The following is a 15,645-nucleotide window of genomic DNA, read 5'->3' as shown; positions in this document are numbered from 1 at the left end:
AAACCTGCTCTGTCTCAGGTAACAGTGATGACATCACCACTGGTGTGAAAATGAGAATTTTAAGTGAACATAAACAAAAAATGCAAGTTATTTCAGTTGTTTTAGGTTTTAAGGATTCCTAAACTTAAACATGAGGTTTAGTTTTTTTAACTTACACTAACAGTGACTCAATGTTTTGTCAAACACAACCTTATTAGAAGGCCAAGCATTCTACTAACAAATGCTTTATCACCTGCTGCTTTTTTTGCCAGTTTTTAATTAAGATTCTCTTTTGTTGAGCAATGCAGTTATAGCCATTTGGTCAAACCTTAAAAAAATATTTTATGCACACTGTCATGCAATACTGCAAGATTTTGTACATTCTCTTAGCCTTGTTGTGAATGACTCTCAGCAACTATCACATCACATTTTAGCTCAATATGTCTAAAAATGACTGAGATACAATGTGCTGTGGTTGCCATCTTCAATCAAGCTGGCTACAAAAGTTACTTGTTTATAGATGCTCATTCAGTGATGACCTTCTGAGAGTTTCGTTAAAATCTCTCTAGTAGTCCTTGAGATATTTTGCTAACAGACAGATAGGGTTAAGTCCAATAGTTAATTCCAAACTTTTTAACAAAAATATCATACAGTGTGTAAAATTGATTGAGTTATATCTATATTTGTGCTTCCGGAGGTCAGTTGGCTGTGGCTACCATCTTGAAATTTGTCCAATGGTTCATGAGATATTATGCCAACACAAAACACAAACACACATGCACACACAAACACAGACAAAAATATTATCACCCATTTGGCGTTGTTATGAAACAGTATAATATCAGCATCAGATAATGTTCTTATTATTTAATTTATGTTGTGCTAAGACATATTCAAAAATACACCCTTACATTTTTTATCCTGAAAATATCAGTATGCTTGGAGACTTAATTTTGTTGCCTTTTTAAAACTACCACCTAATCAATATGATGTATTTTTGTCTTTTTGCCTAATGAAAATCCATGTTTTCTTTTTATACTTTTGGCCAATCTGGTTTGTAATTCTTTGTAGAAAAGTAAAAACAACTCACTGTGAACTGGATTATTTGAGCCACTGTGGCTGAATGTGAGTGTTCATTAAGTTTAGTAGTTTATCTAAAAGTAAAGAAATCATCTCAAGCATCATAGATCACATGAAACAGGAGTTTATTTAAGTAAATAAGCAATGAATCATCCTGATTGTTGTGTTAGGATGTTGCTGTTTTTCTGGACTCGAAGTCATTGTTCATGTTGACTTGCCTTTTACAATTTCTAAATAATGCAATTAAAATAGAATAAACTGATATGCCACAAAGATTGGTTTGTTTTTCCTCAGGACAAAAATGTTCCAGTTTTACATTTTTTTTTTTTCGCTTTTACTTCAGAAGTCAGCAGTTTAAAGTTTGGTGAACTTTTGAAGTGCAGGACACACTCCCTTAATCCTCTTTGTAATCAAGCCTTTCTGCTTTCCCTGGTCCAGAAAAAGAACCATGTTTTTTTTTTTCTTTGAAGCCTCTGCAATCTGCACCTACTGCCCTCAGGTCAGAGTGTGTGGATAATTTAGCATATGAAGTATGACTGCTTGGTTTGTTATTTGAACCATGCTCGCCATGCTCTTATGATTAGCCTGTGGCTTTGATTCAATGTCAAGGCTGTTTTTGAAAAAGCTAGTTTGTAGCGGTTGTACAGATAGAGCGATAATGTTGTTGTTTAGATGTTTTGATAAGGTGCAGAGGAGATAAATTAACCCGAGTACAGTTTCCAGGTTCAGCTGATAAACCGTACGTTGCGCTTTCGTTTAAGAAACGGCATAACAAACTGTCTTTAAATCTAATCTTTGAAACACTCTTATTTTTTTTCCTGCTGTTAACATGATTTATCTGTCTCTGTGCTCATCCTTGTCTCCATCTCCATATAACTCATTCTGTAGCTCCTGCTGAGCCTTTGCTGTGCAAGTTTGCTGATGGAGGTCAGAAGAAGAGGCAGACCCAGGTCAAATACCCCCAGAATGGCAGACCGTGGACACGAGAGGGCGAGGTGAGACATATAAAAAAAGAAGATAAACACAGCAGTCACAACAGTTTGGAAAAGCAAAACACAAAAACCTTTTTTAATTTCTATAATACTTTTTTATAAAAAAAAAAAAGGAATTTTATCTCAGGAAAAAGGTGTGCAGACATTCCCAGTTACAATCGGTACACAGGTTACTAAATATGCTGGTTCTTTTGCAAAAGTACAAGTGTTAAAACAAACATTTCCACAAACATTTGCTATTAGAGTCATTTCATAATAATCATTTTAGATGTGTTCCTAATTCAGCTTAACTCAGCTGCATTTATAGAGCACTTCTACTTACCTGTTTGAACTTTGCTCCATTGCACTGCAGCCAAAACTCTAAGGTCCACAAATTAGTTGCTTTTGGAAAATCATGTTCATAACAATGAGGAGATGTAGCCCTTTGGGTGGTATTCCCTAAACCCTCTGCACACTGGCAAATGACCTCTATTCATCCATCCAACCATTTTCTGCTGTTTATCTGTGGTCGGGTTGTGGAGGTAACATGTCCACAAGACATTCCTGTCCCCAGAGACACTCTCCAACACTGCTAGAGAAAATGCATATTCCCTCCAGCAAGTTCAGGGTCAACCCTGGGGTCTCCTGCTGGTGAGACATGCCAGGAAAACCTTGAGAGGGAGGTGCCCAGGAGGCATCAGATGCCTGATTCACCCTCAGCTGACTTCTTCCTCAGCTTTACGACAAGCTGCCCCAGAATGGCTGAGCTTATTGTTTCTTTAGGGCTGAGACTTTAGGGAAACTGTATCTGGAATCTCATTCTTTCGGACAGGATCCACACCTCATGACCACAGGTGAGGGTTGGAATGTAAATGAAACTGTAATTAGAGAGCTTTGCCTTCCAACTCAGCTCCTCCTTTACCACAACACACTGGAGCAATAGACACATTAATGAGGACGAGGCCCCGATTCGTCATTCCATCTCCTGATCCATCTTCCCATCACTTCTGAGCAAGACTCGCAGATGCTTGTCTCTGGAAGGGGAGGAATGCCCTCTTTGGGAGGTGGAATGTCCCAGAGAGGGCATTCCACCTATCCTATTAGACCTATTAGAATCTGCACCTTCAGCATGCTCAATATATCCTACCTCAAACTGCACCAGGGTCCATCTACAGGTATCACATCTGCTCTAGGTTGTTTCTGTGATCCATCACAATCACTGTTGTAGCATTGGCATGAGGCCAGCAAGACCTTCAACTTCTTGATGACCAAGTCACCACTGTGCAGGGCACCATATCATGGATATACTGCCACCATGCTCTCCCACGCTTCACCCATGATCTCCATTTGCTGTTAGACCCCATGAACTAGTAAAGAACATTTAATTAGCGAGATGTTTGAGAAGTTAACAAAGCTGAATAAACAATACTCATAACAAATTTGATGACAATCTTAAGACTGTCAACAATTTCTATTTCTTTTTTTGCCTCTCAGTTGTGCATCTCACCATGTCTGTCAGCAAGTAAGCCTTCTATAGATGAAACATAAGAAAACAAACCAGCAAAATGTCTATGTTAGAAAAAAAAACCTATGAGGCCAATCTTGAATCTCTTGAATCTCTAGTCAGTGCTCAGTTTCTCATATCTTCCTTTCAACATTTACCCGAAAGCCTTGGAAAAGCTTGACAGCTTCCCCGCATGGTCATTATCAGCTTTCATTTCCAGTAACATACTGTAGGCTGAAATTGAGACTCTGCTGACAATATGAAAACTGGTATGCATAAATTTGAAATATAACATGTTTGAAATAACACAATGCTTTTTTTTGTCTTTATTAAAACTTCAGCTGTCATCTTCAACAGAAATGAAACTTTATACAGTGGAATAAAAGCAGATTGACTGGTGCACAAAGAGGGAGTATAGATTTATTGTGTCGACACCAAAGCATTAATTTACAGAAAAGAAGAGTGAAAGATAACATCCCCACCCACTGATAGAGTGGAGTTTTCTCCTAATGCTCACATTACTTTGAGGCTGGGAAAGAGCAGGGTGGTAAAATGGAATAAAATGGCATCGGGGCACAACACAATAAGAACCAACAGCAACAGCAAAAAGCTGAGGTGTGTGTGTGTGTGTGTGTGTGTGTGTGTGTGTGTGTGTTCAACCTTCAGGCACAGTTTGCAGGTTTGACTTTTATATATCGAAGGAAACCATAGCACTTCCTTCCAGGGCTTACTTGGTGGTGGTCATTTGTATTTTCTGTCCTCTTGTCAACATTTGTGTCAGAAACAAACCGTCACTGCTTTCCACAAAAATCCTCACATTTGTCAGTGATCCAGTTCCTGACAAGCTTCTCTGTCTGTGAGACTGACATTGTTTAATTTTAAGACTAGGCTCAAGACTTTCCTTTTTGATAAATCCATAGTTAGGGTTAGCTTGAGTTTCCCGAGCTGGCTTCCTTAGATAGAAAACTTTTACTAATTACTAATGTATTTGTAGAGTACTCTGACATGATTTTTGTTGTGAATTGGCGTATATAAATGAACTGAATTGCTTCGCTTGGCCTTGAAGCAACTTGTTGGAGGTTTAAGAATTTGCTGGAAGCAGGTCTAAGAGTCTGAGCTGACTAATAGAAGCATCTTGTGGAGGAGATGCTTTCAGGAGCTTTGTTGCACTCTCAAGCTCAGTCAACCGAGCCTAATCTCCCAGAGTCCCTCACTCCTAAAAGAGTCTGGCCTCGAGACAACAAAGGCAAACACTTGCACATGCATTTGATCCCAGAACCACACAATAGGTAGAGTAGGAACATTTTCCACACTTTTTTAATGCTGTAGATAAAGAGAGGTAGCTGATAAAGCTGACAAAGAATTATTTTTGGTGTATTTTGTGGCAAAAACACCTTAATAGATAGAAAAAACTCATCAATGAACGTAAATTTTTCCCAGGGTGACAAGTAGAATAATTGTGCATGGCAGAGATTTTAATCTGCTTTTTAAACAGATAAAAAGTGACTTTTCAAGCAAAGTCTTCTTGAAAAGCAGGGGTAAAAAAATTGCAGAAGTATTTTTAAAATTTTGCATTTATTGAATTTGATGTTTTGCAGTCTTTTTTGTCAGTGTTCCTTGATCTGTCATCTTCTTTTCTAGAAACGGGGTTTGACGAGAAAAAAAAAACTATTTCTGCAGCAGAGTTCAGCATCAGGGCACCCTCTTCACTCGTGCTAATTTGGAGAGAAGAGCTTTCTATGGATTACAGTACAATTTACAGATAATTTGTTTAAAGCTGCAGGATGAAAATGAGGGAATAGTGATGGAGGATAGGATGAAGATGAAGAAAAGGCAAAATAAAAGCACTAAAACATTATTATTTCCTAAAGCTTGCCTAAAATTTGCAAAACTGGAAAGAAATACTCAACCATCTCATCCAAACCAAGTAAAGAAATTCTGTCTTATAATTGGACATGACAACAAAAATGACACAAGTAAACATTCAGTGGAAAAGTGCTTTTTAATGAATAATATTTGCCTGAAGAGTTTCAGAGAACTTACTGAAATTAAAAGTTTTTATTCAGTTCTAAAAAGATTGTGTTGCTATTGTAAACAAGCAATTATGTATTATGTGTTTATTCCTCCAAAGAAGCCTGCTGCAATCACATAATGATGTGATGACTTGGCACCCTGTTTTGCAGATGAACTTAATGCAGCTGTGATGTTACCCCTCATTATTGACACTGAGTGGGACTGTAATACCTGGAGTCTGTAGCATGATTCACGAGAAATGCCTGAAATATAACCACAAGGTGACAAAAAGTGATTAGTAGTTATTGAACTTTTTGGCCACAGTTTCCTGTCTTCGTTTACATTTTTTTGTTTGTTTGTTTTGTTTTTGTTTTTAGCATTAATAGTGTAAATTAACTTCAGGTTCTTTAGATTCCACAATTATGTATGCATCATGTATTTTTCCGACATTTCTCATTGGGAAAAACTTTTAGTTTTCAATTAGTTTAAACCATGTTTTTCAAACTTTTTTGGCATTTGTCAGCAAGCTGTAGCACTTCCTGTGCAGCCTGGAGTTCCTCTGGCAGGAATAACATAATATTTTGGCTTAAATAATCATGTAATTTAGAATTAACTGTGATAGGACGGTTAATAAAATATCCTTCATAAGCCACTATTAAATTTCTGAGATTAAAGTTGTTTTAAGAAGGCAGCAATCCATGTTGGTATTGTCTCTGTTCAGTCTAGCCGTTAGCTCATCAATTTATTCAGAATTAAACTCAGGTAAGATAGTAATGGTTCATAACCTTTCCACAGAACCCCACCTCTAACATGTGAACTATTCCTTTAATACAGCACCAAACAACTACTAGCTTTGAGAATATCTTTTTATTTATATTTCTTTCGAGTCTACTTTCCTGATCCTAAGGTATTTGTTGTCACAATATAGTGAAATGGAAAACTTGCCCTGACAGAAACTTCTGTACCTGCTTGTTCACCATTGTTCTTTACTATTGCAATAATGTATTCACATCACTTACGAATGGTAGCTAAATTGAAGTTAAATCTGTTCCTATTTTCTTTCTTTCTTTTGCGTGTTTGTTGCTGGTTTGTTTTGAACTTTTCCCAGCTTCTCCTTTCTACTTTATTTCTCTCTTTGTAAACAGTAATTAAATTACAGTAGTTCATGAAATGTTCTATTGATTTTACAGAAAGAAAATCTTTGTTTGAAATATGCACGTTCTTGTTTCCTCCAAACAGAGTGGCATGGCGCTAACGTATGATCCGACTGCGATACAGAATGGGTAGGTGGGAATTTTCCTTTTCAAATGTACAAACTGTGTTTCTTACTTTTGGACATCTACAAACTCTGACATTATAAAAAACTTCACAACTGAAGAAACTCACCAAATAACCAGAAGAACTGATATGCACCCCCCCCGGGAGATATCACAGACCTTCGCCCCAACCTAGTCCGAGATGGTTATCAAAGACCCCCCCCCCACACACACACACACACACACACACATATCCAAACACTCTTACTCTATCAATCTGGTTCTGACTGTTACAGATGGAGCATTTATTTATGCACCTATGCATACAAGCTGTCAGACATGTTGGTTCTGACTGCAGACAGGGACGTTGGGCGGTGTTGCAGTCCCACTGTAAGACTTTCATCAGCCGAGGCTATCTGCAGTGCTCCCGAGCTGAATGATGAGAGCAGAGAGTCTGTCTGTTTCAGAGGGAAATTGGAGATTGGTCGTGTCTGCTAGGAATGCTTCTGGTGATGCGTTCCCAGGAAATGCTTCCTTCCAGCCTGTTATTCATCTCCTCCTCCTTTTGTCAGCTTACCTCTCCGTCTTATTTTTACTCTCCGATCCTAACTATCACAATTCAGTTTTGTTTGCTGACTTTTGCATTCTTCATTTGTTTTTTTTAAATCAGCCCTCTTTTTCTTAGATGTCCTTATGTTTGAAGACAGCAAGAATACTCTTTCAACTCATGTTTTTGTCTCCTCCATGTGTGTGTTTTTCCCATCCCTTTCCTCCTCCTATTCCAGCTCTTTGTTTTCAAACAGCTGCTTTAGTTTCAGTAATCTCTTGTGGCTTTAAAAAAAATTGTGTGTGACTATTCGCGCATGCATAAATGCATAGTCGTACGCGAGCATCTGTGCTCTCGTGGTGTTTAAGCCTTTTCCGACCTCTCAGCCGAGGTCATCCGAGCTCCTTCCGGCAAAGCACTAAATGACTGTGAAATGCTAATGCAGCTAATTAGAGAGGCAGAAAGGCAGGGAGGGAAGGGGTTTGCATAAAAATGGAGGGATGAACGGGGTCAAGAGGAGGGCAGAGGCAAAAATAAAGTCAGCCCAAGGAGAGGGGCAGAGAATATGAATCAATTACAGGTTTGTTTGTCTCTGAACTTGAGGACAGCTGGTTTGTAAGAACTGACGCCAGACTTTGAATACTTTGTGCACTTATTTCCCAGAACGCTGCGACTGAAAGCCTGTTCTCTCTTTTATCAAGATTAAAACCAAAAATCACTTTCTCATTGTCTGTACTTCCCCCCCAAGTTGCCCATCTCCTAGACTTCTCTGCTGCCCTTTGCATATTTGTTGGTTTCTCCCTTGTAAAGTTACTGAGCTTAGCACTAAATCACTCGCTAATTTTTCATTTCAAACTCCTGACTGTGCGCTCAGACCACACCAGAGGTTGCATTCAATCCTCTGCTAATGCTCTGTTCGCAGTTACATGTTAAGTGCATTGTTTGAGCGGCTGTATTAGCGTCTCCATTGACAGTTTGCTGCTCGGAGCTAATGGCCTCCATCAATAACCTTGAATCTGTCCTCTGCCTACTTCTTCCCTCTCTCAATGCACATCAGTCTAATGAAAAATACAATAAATACAATCAGAGGACCATATTGAATAACCCTGCTGCTGTCCCTCATTTGTATTCATCAATGACAGTAATATAGTATCTCTAATGCAAGTCATATATTAATTGTAGTCAAAAAGAATAATCCATACTACTGCTCTGTCTGTAAGGGAGTTTTTTTTTAACACTTTTTCAACCATGTTCCAGTCTTTTGTCCCATCTCTGTTTGTCCAAACCTTTTTATGTTATGTCTGTTCGTTATCTTTCATTTTGTACAAAATACATATTTATATACACTATATAGTCAAGTTTCAGTTATATAATAACTTTAGGTGTTAGGTGGAGACAACCAGCGTTAATTTAAAGACATTCATATCTAATCTATCTCTTTGGAGGACAGGGTTCAGATGGAACTGCTCCTTCATATGCAGAAACCCTTTTATTAACTCGCACATAATTAGGCAAATTAGCATAAATCAAATGTTCCTTCTGAATACTTGACTGGAACTCTTTTGCTTGACTCTTTGAAGCCTGGAACTTGTGGACGTGTTTCAAAGAATAGCTTTGATCCAACTTTAACAGACGTTTAATGCAGCTGTCTGGATTTGTCGTTTGGTTTTCAGTGTTTTTGGATTTAGGTTTTGGCTTCTGCAGGTGAGATCTACAGTAGCTCAGACAGAGTGACATCAGGTGATGGACGGACTCATCAAGTAGGAAAGCTACATTTGTTCGCTGCTGTATGATAATGGCAGCGTGCAACAACACAGCGGCCACTATCACTCTAGAGTGAGAGTAGGTTTTTGTCTCCTCGGTGCTTTCTGGTACAGCCAGGAGGTGTTGTTGGAGATCGGGAGAAGCCTTCAGCAGTGTGTGGAGGAATGGAGACATCCTGTTGAGTAAGAGAAGCTACAGTACATAGATCTCTGGGAAGGAGCCAGCTGGCAGAGTGAAAAATGCAAAATGCACTGTGCTCAGAGATGGAACCTGAGGAACTGAACCATTAGCGGGGTACAGTTTAAAACTAGCTCGGACAAAACAACTGTGCAATCATTGTTTTTTATTTTTGCCCATGTTTGTGTGCGTGAGCATGGTCAGGCAATATGCATGCCTTCATCTAAGGCTAGACCTTTAATTTTTAGAAATCTTAAATCTTTTTTTTTTTTTACACATAAACACATGCCATGAAGGTAATCCAGAACTGAAAGATATGAGAACAAGTAAAAGTCTTACTTTAGTGAACTGAGCTGCTGGGTCGACACATTTCAGAACAATCAACCTGCACATGAACCAGAACTCAGTTGGCTTCTAATTAATTAGATTTCTCTGTTTTGCTCCTCAGAGGTGAACCATGTTGTATTTTGGCAATTGGAGAGAAATTATTGTAGCTCCATTTTTACAACCTCTACTTAGCCTTCAGCGCACCAATTAGAGCATAAAAACCCAACAGGAGCTAACCATCAGAGGTTTACATCTTTGTAGCTGAGGTGTAAAAGCGGTCCTGACTGGGAAAATGGGATGTAAAACAGAAAGTGCAATTTTACAGAGGTGTAAAAAAAACATGTCAGTCTTGAAATGAAATGTACTCTTTTTTTTTTAAATCTTGTCTTTGGCTGATTTCTGAGCTCCCCTGCTGCCTGTATGTTCTGCATTACATGTCTAAAATGTTTAGAAAATAAATCCAACACAGCAGATTATATCAAGTTTTAAGAAAACCTGATTTGGAGCAAGTAGCTTTTATGCAATTATGGCTGTGTTAGAGACAGATAGAGGAGGATTTCTCTTTTTGTCTCTGCCTCCCCTCCCTTTAGCTCCATTATTCAGTCAACAGACACTTTAGGATCGATCGGGCACAGCCACATGGCCTGGCGGATGAAACATGTCCTCTCTAGGTACACAATGATAAATAAAGCACTGCGAGCCACAGCATTGCACTGCTGCAGGGCTGCGCGGGTGAAGTAAGAAAAGGAGAAAGATACGAAAGTAAAAATCCAGAAGGGCAAACAGAGGTATAGGTCGAGACAAAGACTCTGTATGAAATGGCGGTGTTGCAAATGCAGCTTTCCCTGTGTTTGTGTAGGTGGAAACATGAAGAGTAATATTGAAATATTTCACCCACCCATACATTAAGATGATCATTTATTATGCATAGCAGTGGAGCAAACTCTTTTGTAAAACGATGTGTACTCAAATTCAGTGTCAAGTCTCATTCTAAGACGTCTTTGATGGTTCGGTGCAGACTGAAGCTGCAGTATTAATTGTTTCCATGACAGCTTTGATGATGACGTCTGATTCCTTTTGTCAGTGTTGACTTAAAGTGCTCCGAGTAGTTAAAAACAAAGAGCAGCTCGTTTTTATCCTTCTGTATGGCTAAATGTGTTAAGCTAAAACTTTACAAGCTTAAAAAGCCTCTTGACTGACAGCTTATCTTAGATCAGTAGGATTTTTTTTTTTTACCTTACTCCTGGTTTAAGTCTGACCTCACTTCTCTGAGTTTGTTTGGTGATGCTGATAATCAAAGTAATCGTGTTTTTTAACGCTCCAAAGGTTCTACTCATCACCGTACAGCATCTCCACCAACCGAATGATTGCCCAGACATCAATCACACCCTTCATAGCTGCGTCCCCCGTCTCCACATATCAGGTGAGTGGACTCTCTCAGAAGTACTGTAAGCCATAAAAAGATATAGTTCGGATATTTTAAAGTTAGCACATGATACTCATTTTTTGTACACTTTTGGCAGAGCCCCATCTGAACTGACACTTTTCTGAGCAGGTGAAGGAAAACAGTTGAGTTAAAATAGAATGACATGGCTTTAGAAGGTATTATTCAACACACTGAATGCTCACCACAGCTGTGTCAGATGAGGATTAAACTTCAAATAATCCACTTACTGAAGAACTGCAAATGATAAAAACAAGTCAGTATAATTTAACAAGCTTAGCAACTACTGTAGTAATTGAAGATACACATACTTACAGTCAGCAAAGAAAAAATACATTTGGAGAAACAAACAACTCTTTTTTTTGGTGTTACACAAAAATCACACTTATTCTTTTTTGGTAAAACTTAAACCAGTATTGCATCCATGTCAGAGAGCCGTTTATTTCAGTTTCTGAAACATCTCCAACATCTTTTCTTGTTTTCTCTAAAATCCAAGTAAGCTTCTTAAAGCCATATTAGCTGTCAAAATATGCAGTTTTTCTGTGTTTTTGATTTGAATTTGTATGCTTTCAACACAATTTCTACATCATGAAATGATTGTTGGGGGTTAATGTGACTCAAAGTCTTCAGGGTTTTTGTAAGAATTGCGTTAGAAAACAGCAAATAGTCTTTGTCTTTGTTAACAGCTAAATTCAGTGATCAGTGGTTCAGAATATCTCAGCACAGCACATTAGCATCTGATTTTAGCCCCAACTTCACTTTAATACTCTCCACGGCTTGATTTCCTACACAAATATGACTCTACTGTCGACTCTCGTCTTCACAGCTTTTAGTTGCTGTTTCTTTTCAAAATAAGAATTTTCGAAATAAGAATTTTACCTTTCCTCTTTCTACCTGGTGTGTCTGATTCCTTCATTCTGCCTCTGACTCTGTTTACATCCAGAGGTTATTTTACTGACTCAATATTTGTCATGTGGCGAGACTGTCTGAGGTGTCCTTGTCTATGTTCAAATGTAAACAAACAACTTGTAATTGTTGGCAACACAACCCGACTGCTGACTTCTCTCATTTATTACAAATTATGTGGTAGACTTTCGGTGGTGAATGGTGTGTACTTAGAGGTTATTTTTTTATACAAATAAATACAAATAATAATACAAATAAATAGAAATATTCAAATCAAAAAAACTGAAAAATTGCATATTTTAACAGCTACTGGCTCTAATTGATGCCTGTGTAAAAACTCTCAAGTTAGTCCTTTTATGAGATTAGCTTGGAGAAAATGACAATGACTGCCACGGTAGCTTGAAGAACATTTAAAATAGTTAATGACAGTTTCCTACTGGTCCTCATCCCTAAGAGCTCCATTCCTTGGTTTTGAGATTATGTGTAACTTTTCATTCATTTGAGTTCAACTTTCTTTTCTGTAAGAGCCATCACGTGGAGCATAAAACAAGCACTAAAAGTTATTTTGGAAAAGACAAAGGAATGGAAATGTATCCGTCAGATCTAAGACCTCCTGACTGAAAACTGAAAGATGAAACATTAAAACATGTGCTTATGATGCGGAGCTCCCACTGCAGCAGTGGTTTGTTTCAGTTCTTGACCCGCAGTTTGTGAAACGATGGTTTTAACACACATTTACATGATATTACACTCTCACTGTAGCACATCTTCCATGTGGCAGTGTACTGCAGGGACTGTGGTAGGAAGATAAAAGAAGCGATATGTGACCAGCAGAGGCTTTTTGATGATACAACCCTTACTGTAAAGCAGAAACTTTCACTCTGCTTTACTCTCTGTGGGGTGTTGTAACAAAATAACATGATGGGCCCTCAGTTACTTCTGTGATGTGTTTTTTAAAACACACTACTTTGACTAAAAGTCTGAAAAGAGACTGTAAAAACTTTATCTAATGATTCATTTTCTTTCTTCTCTTCCTTCGGTTTCCTCTTATTTTATTCCTCTCCTGTCATTCTGTATTCCAATCATTTCTCTTTGTGTTTTCTCTTCATCAATTCTTAAACCTGTGTATTAAATCATCTTTTGATCTTCCCTTCTGGCCTGTCTCCTGACCGTCCTTCTGCATCCCTCCCACTCTTGCACATTCCCCTCTTAATTAATTACTTTTTCATGTCCTTCATTTACTCTCTGCTATTCCTGCTTCTGCTTCCTTTATTACATTAAATCTTATTGTTACTATTCTCCTTTGTCTCTCTCTCTCTCTCTCTTCATTTTGCACTTGTTTCTACGTAGGTCCAGAGTACATCTTGGATGCCACATCAACAGTATGTTATGCAACCTACAGTAAGTCTTTGAAGTAGCTCTTCCTTTCATTTATGTGTCATGTGTTAGCATGTCCCTGTGGAGTTATTCCTCAGTCCCTTGCACTGGATCCTTTCAGTTTCTATCCTTTCTGGGATTAGGCATGTCTCTCTGTTGGTTTTGTGTGTGTACTTGGTAGTGTAATAAACATCTCTGTCATCAATGTGAATGTCAGCAGCAGGATTTTTTGAAAAAAAAAAACCTTGAGAACTGTATTTGGTAAATATATAAAAGGCTCCTGCTTTGTCTTGATCAGATTATTCTTTGATAATTCAGAACTGAAAATGATACGAATGAAACCAGGTCATTGAAGAAACTGTCTGAAAAATGAAAAAAAGGAAACAAGATGTCAAGTTTTCAACAAGTGCAGCGGTTGGCAGCTGAACTCAGAAGAAAAGAAAAAAACAAATGTAGCTCAGCATCTCATATCTACATTGCTGAATCAGTGCATGGAAAGCTTCCTAGGGGCTAAATCTAAATTTATCAGGTAAATATCGCCCCCTGTTGGAAGGAAATGCAACTGCATGCACAGATGTGACGTGAAATGCATTTTGAGTTAATGTATACCTCTAAATATTGAACTGAGTTTCACCCAAATGCACAAAGTTGAGTTCCTTTTACTGAAAGAAGATGTTTCTGAACCCGACTACCTGTTCTCACATACACATATACATGAGCTGGGTTTGAGAGTGGGAGTTCTGTTCATAAACACTGTAAAGTTCACCTCTTTAAGTTCTCAACCCTTTTTAAACACTAACATAACCTTGATTCCAAACTCAAGCTTTTCCTCTTGTTATGCTGGGACTACACACAGCTCAACTAAATTCACACACACTTCTCTCTAAGGAAAATCGGAGCTAAAGTGTGTCCGGTGTTCCTACCTCAGCAAATTTTTTAAAATGTTTGCGCCTTCAGTCATAGGTCAGAGTCCAGTATTTAATTAGAGGAAGGCACAGTGTCGTCCTGTCTGGACTCACCTCACAGGTTTGTTTTGTTTTCACTTTTCAGTGCAGCAGGGCCACAGGGTTAGAAAATCATTGGCAGGATAGATTCACGTTACAGTAACCTTGAAAGCTTTGAGTGAAAATAAACTCAGATTGCATAAAGAGCAGGAAATGGGACCAAAGCCCGGGACGCAGGAGGAGCAAAAGGAAGCTGATCCAAAAAATTCTGAAGACAAGCAAAAAAAAAAAAAAAAAACGGGAAGTCAAGTGAGGGCACAAATCCAGGAACACTTAGAGTCTTACCTTAGAAATTCAAGCTTTCAGTTATGCCTTCAGCTTTTGTGTGTAGATGGTTGCACAAAGCTGGAGCGAATCCCAGGTGACACAGGGCAAGAGTACAAGCTGTTGCAGGCAGGGATGGCAGCAAAGAAAATAAAACAAAATGTCAGGAAGACAAAAAAAGAAAACAGAGGAGTACTTGAATACAAACAAAGGGAAAGAAAGAGGGTGCATGAGAACATGGAGTTTATCAAAGGGGCAAACAGGTTTAGGTAAACAACTGACTCATAAACTGGAAGGAAAACTTCACAAGACAGGGAGCGCAGACTGCAGGGGTACGATTTGAGAAAAAAAAGTGGGACAAGAGTACACAGAAGGCCTCTGTTTGTTTGGATGTTGTATGTGTGAACTCAGCAGGGCTAAAAAAGCATCCAAAGTCATAAATGATACACCAAGTCTTTTAAAGTGGGGTTCTGTGAAAAGGGTATGAACAATTAATGTCTTACCTGCTGTAGATCTCCTCAGTTTGGAAGAAACAGACATCTACTTCAAATATATAATATGTCTGCTTGTGACCTGTATGTTGAGTTAAAAATAAATAAAATTTTGATTTTTTTTTTTTCAAGAAAACGGAACAAAATCCAACTATTTGTGATTTTAGGTTAGCAAGCTGTAGGATACCAAAGATTATTGGGAGATACAGATGATTTGGAGAGAAAATATTATATTTATCATTTGTTTGATGGTAATTGTGTTGAAAATGAATTTCATGTGTTGTTTGGCAGTAGGAACACAGAGTTAAAGCTGAAGAGGAAAAATTATGTGCCAAAGTACTGATAATTCCTGCTCCATGTATGAAGTGATCCTTTTGATGCAGTCTGAGAATGTGGGAGTAATTTGTGGACTTGGAAACTATGTGAAGATTGTCTTGATTTGACTTGATTTCTGGTTGACCTGAATGTTTTAAGTTCTTGCTTCATCCCAGTAACTGTTGTGAGGGTAATAAAATGGAAAGATAAAACAAAAAACAAAACA

At 38.2% G+C, this 15,645-nt stretch overlaps 1 protein-coding gene across 1 annotated transcript in view; it reads left to right on the top strand.

The window, feature by feature from the left end:
* The window catches only part of LOC108232179 (RNA-binding motif, single-stranded-interacting protein 3), a 123,828-nt gene that overhangs the window by 98,334 nt on the left and 9,849 nt on the right, over window positions 1–15,645 (top strand). The window contains exons 7-10 of the mRNA XM_017409795.3: window positions 1,948–2,054; window positions 6,787–6,830; window positions 10,945–11,041; window positions 13,319–13,369. Coding sequence (XP_017265284.1) covers window positions 1,948–2,054; window positions 6,787–6,830; window positions 10,945–11,041; window positions 13,319–13,369 — 299 coding nt within the window. The remainder of the gene's footprint in view (window positions 1–1,947; window positions 2,055–6,786; window positions 6,831–10,944; window positions 11,042–13,318; window positions 13,370–15,645) is intronic.

The sequence above is a fragment of the Kryptolebias marmoratus genome, linkage group LG16, assembly GCF_001649575.2.
Source record: "Kryptolebias marmoratus isolate JLee-2015 linkage group LG16, ASM164957v2, whole genome shotgun sequence".
In the NCBI taxonomy this organism is placed as follows: Eukaryota; Metazoa; Chordata; class Actinopteri; order Cyprinodontiformes; family Rivulidae; genus Kryptolebias; species Kryptolebias marmoratus.
This window is presented reverse-complemented; position numbering and strand designations above follow the sequence as displayed.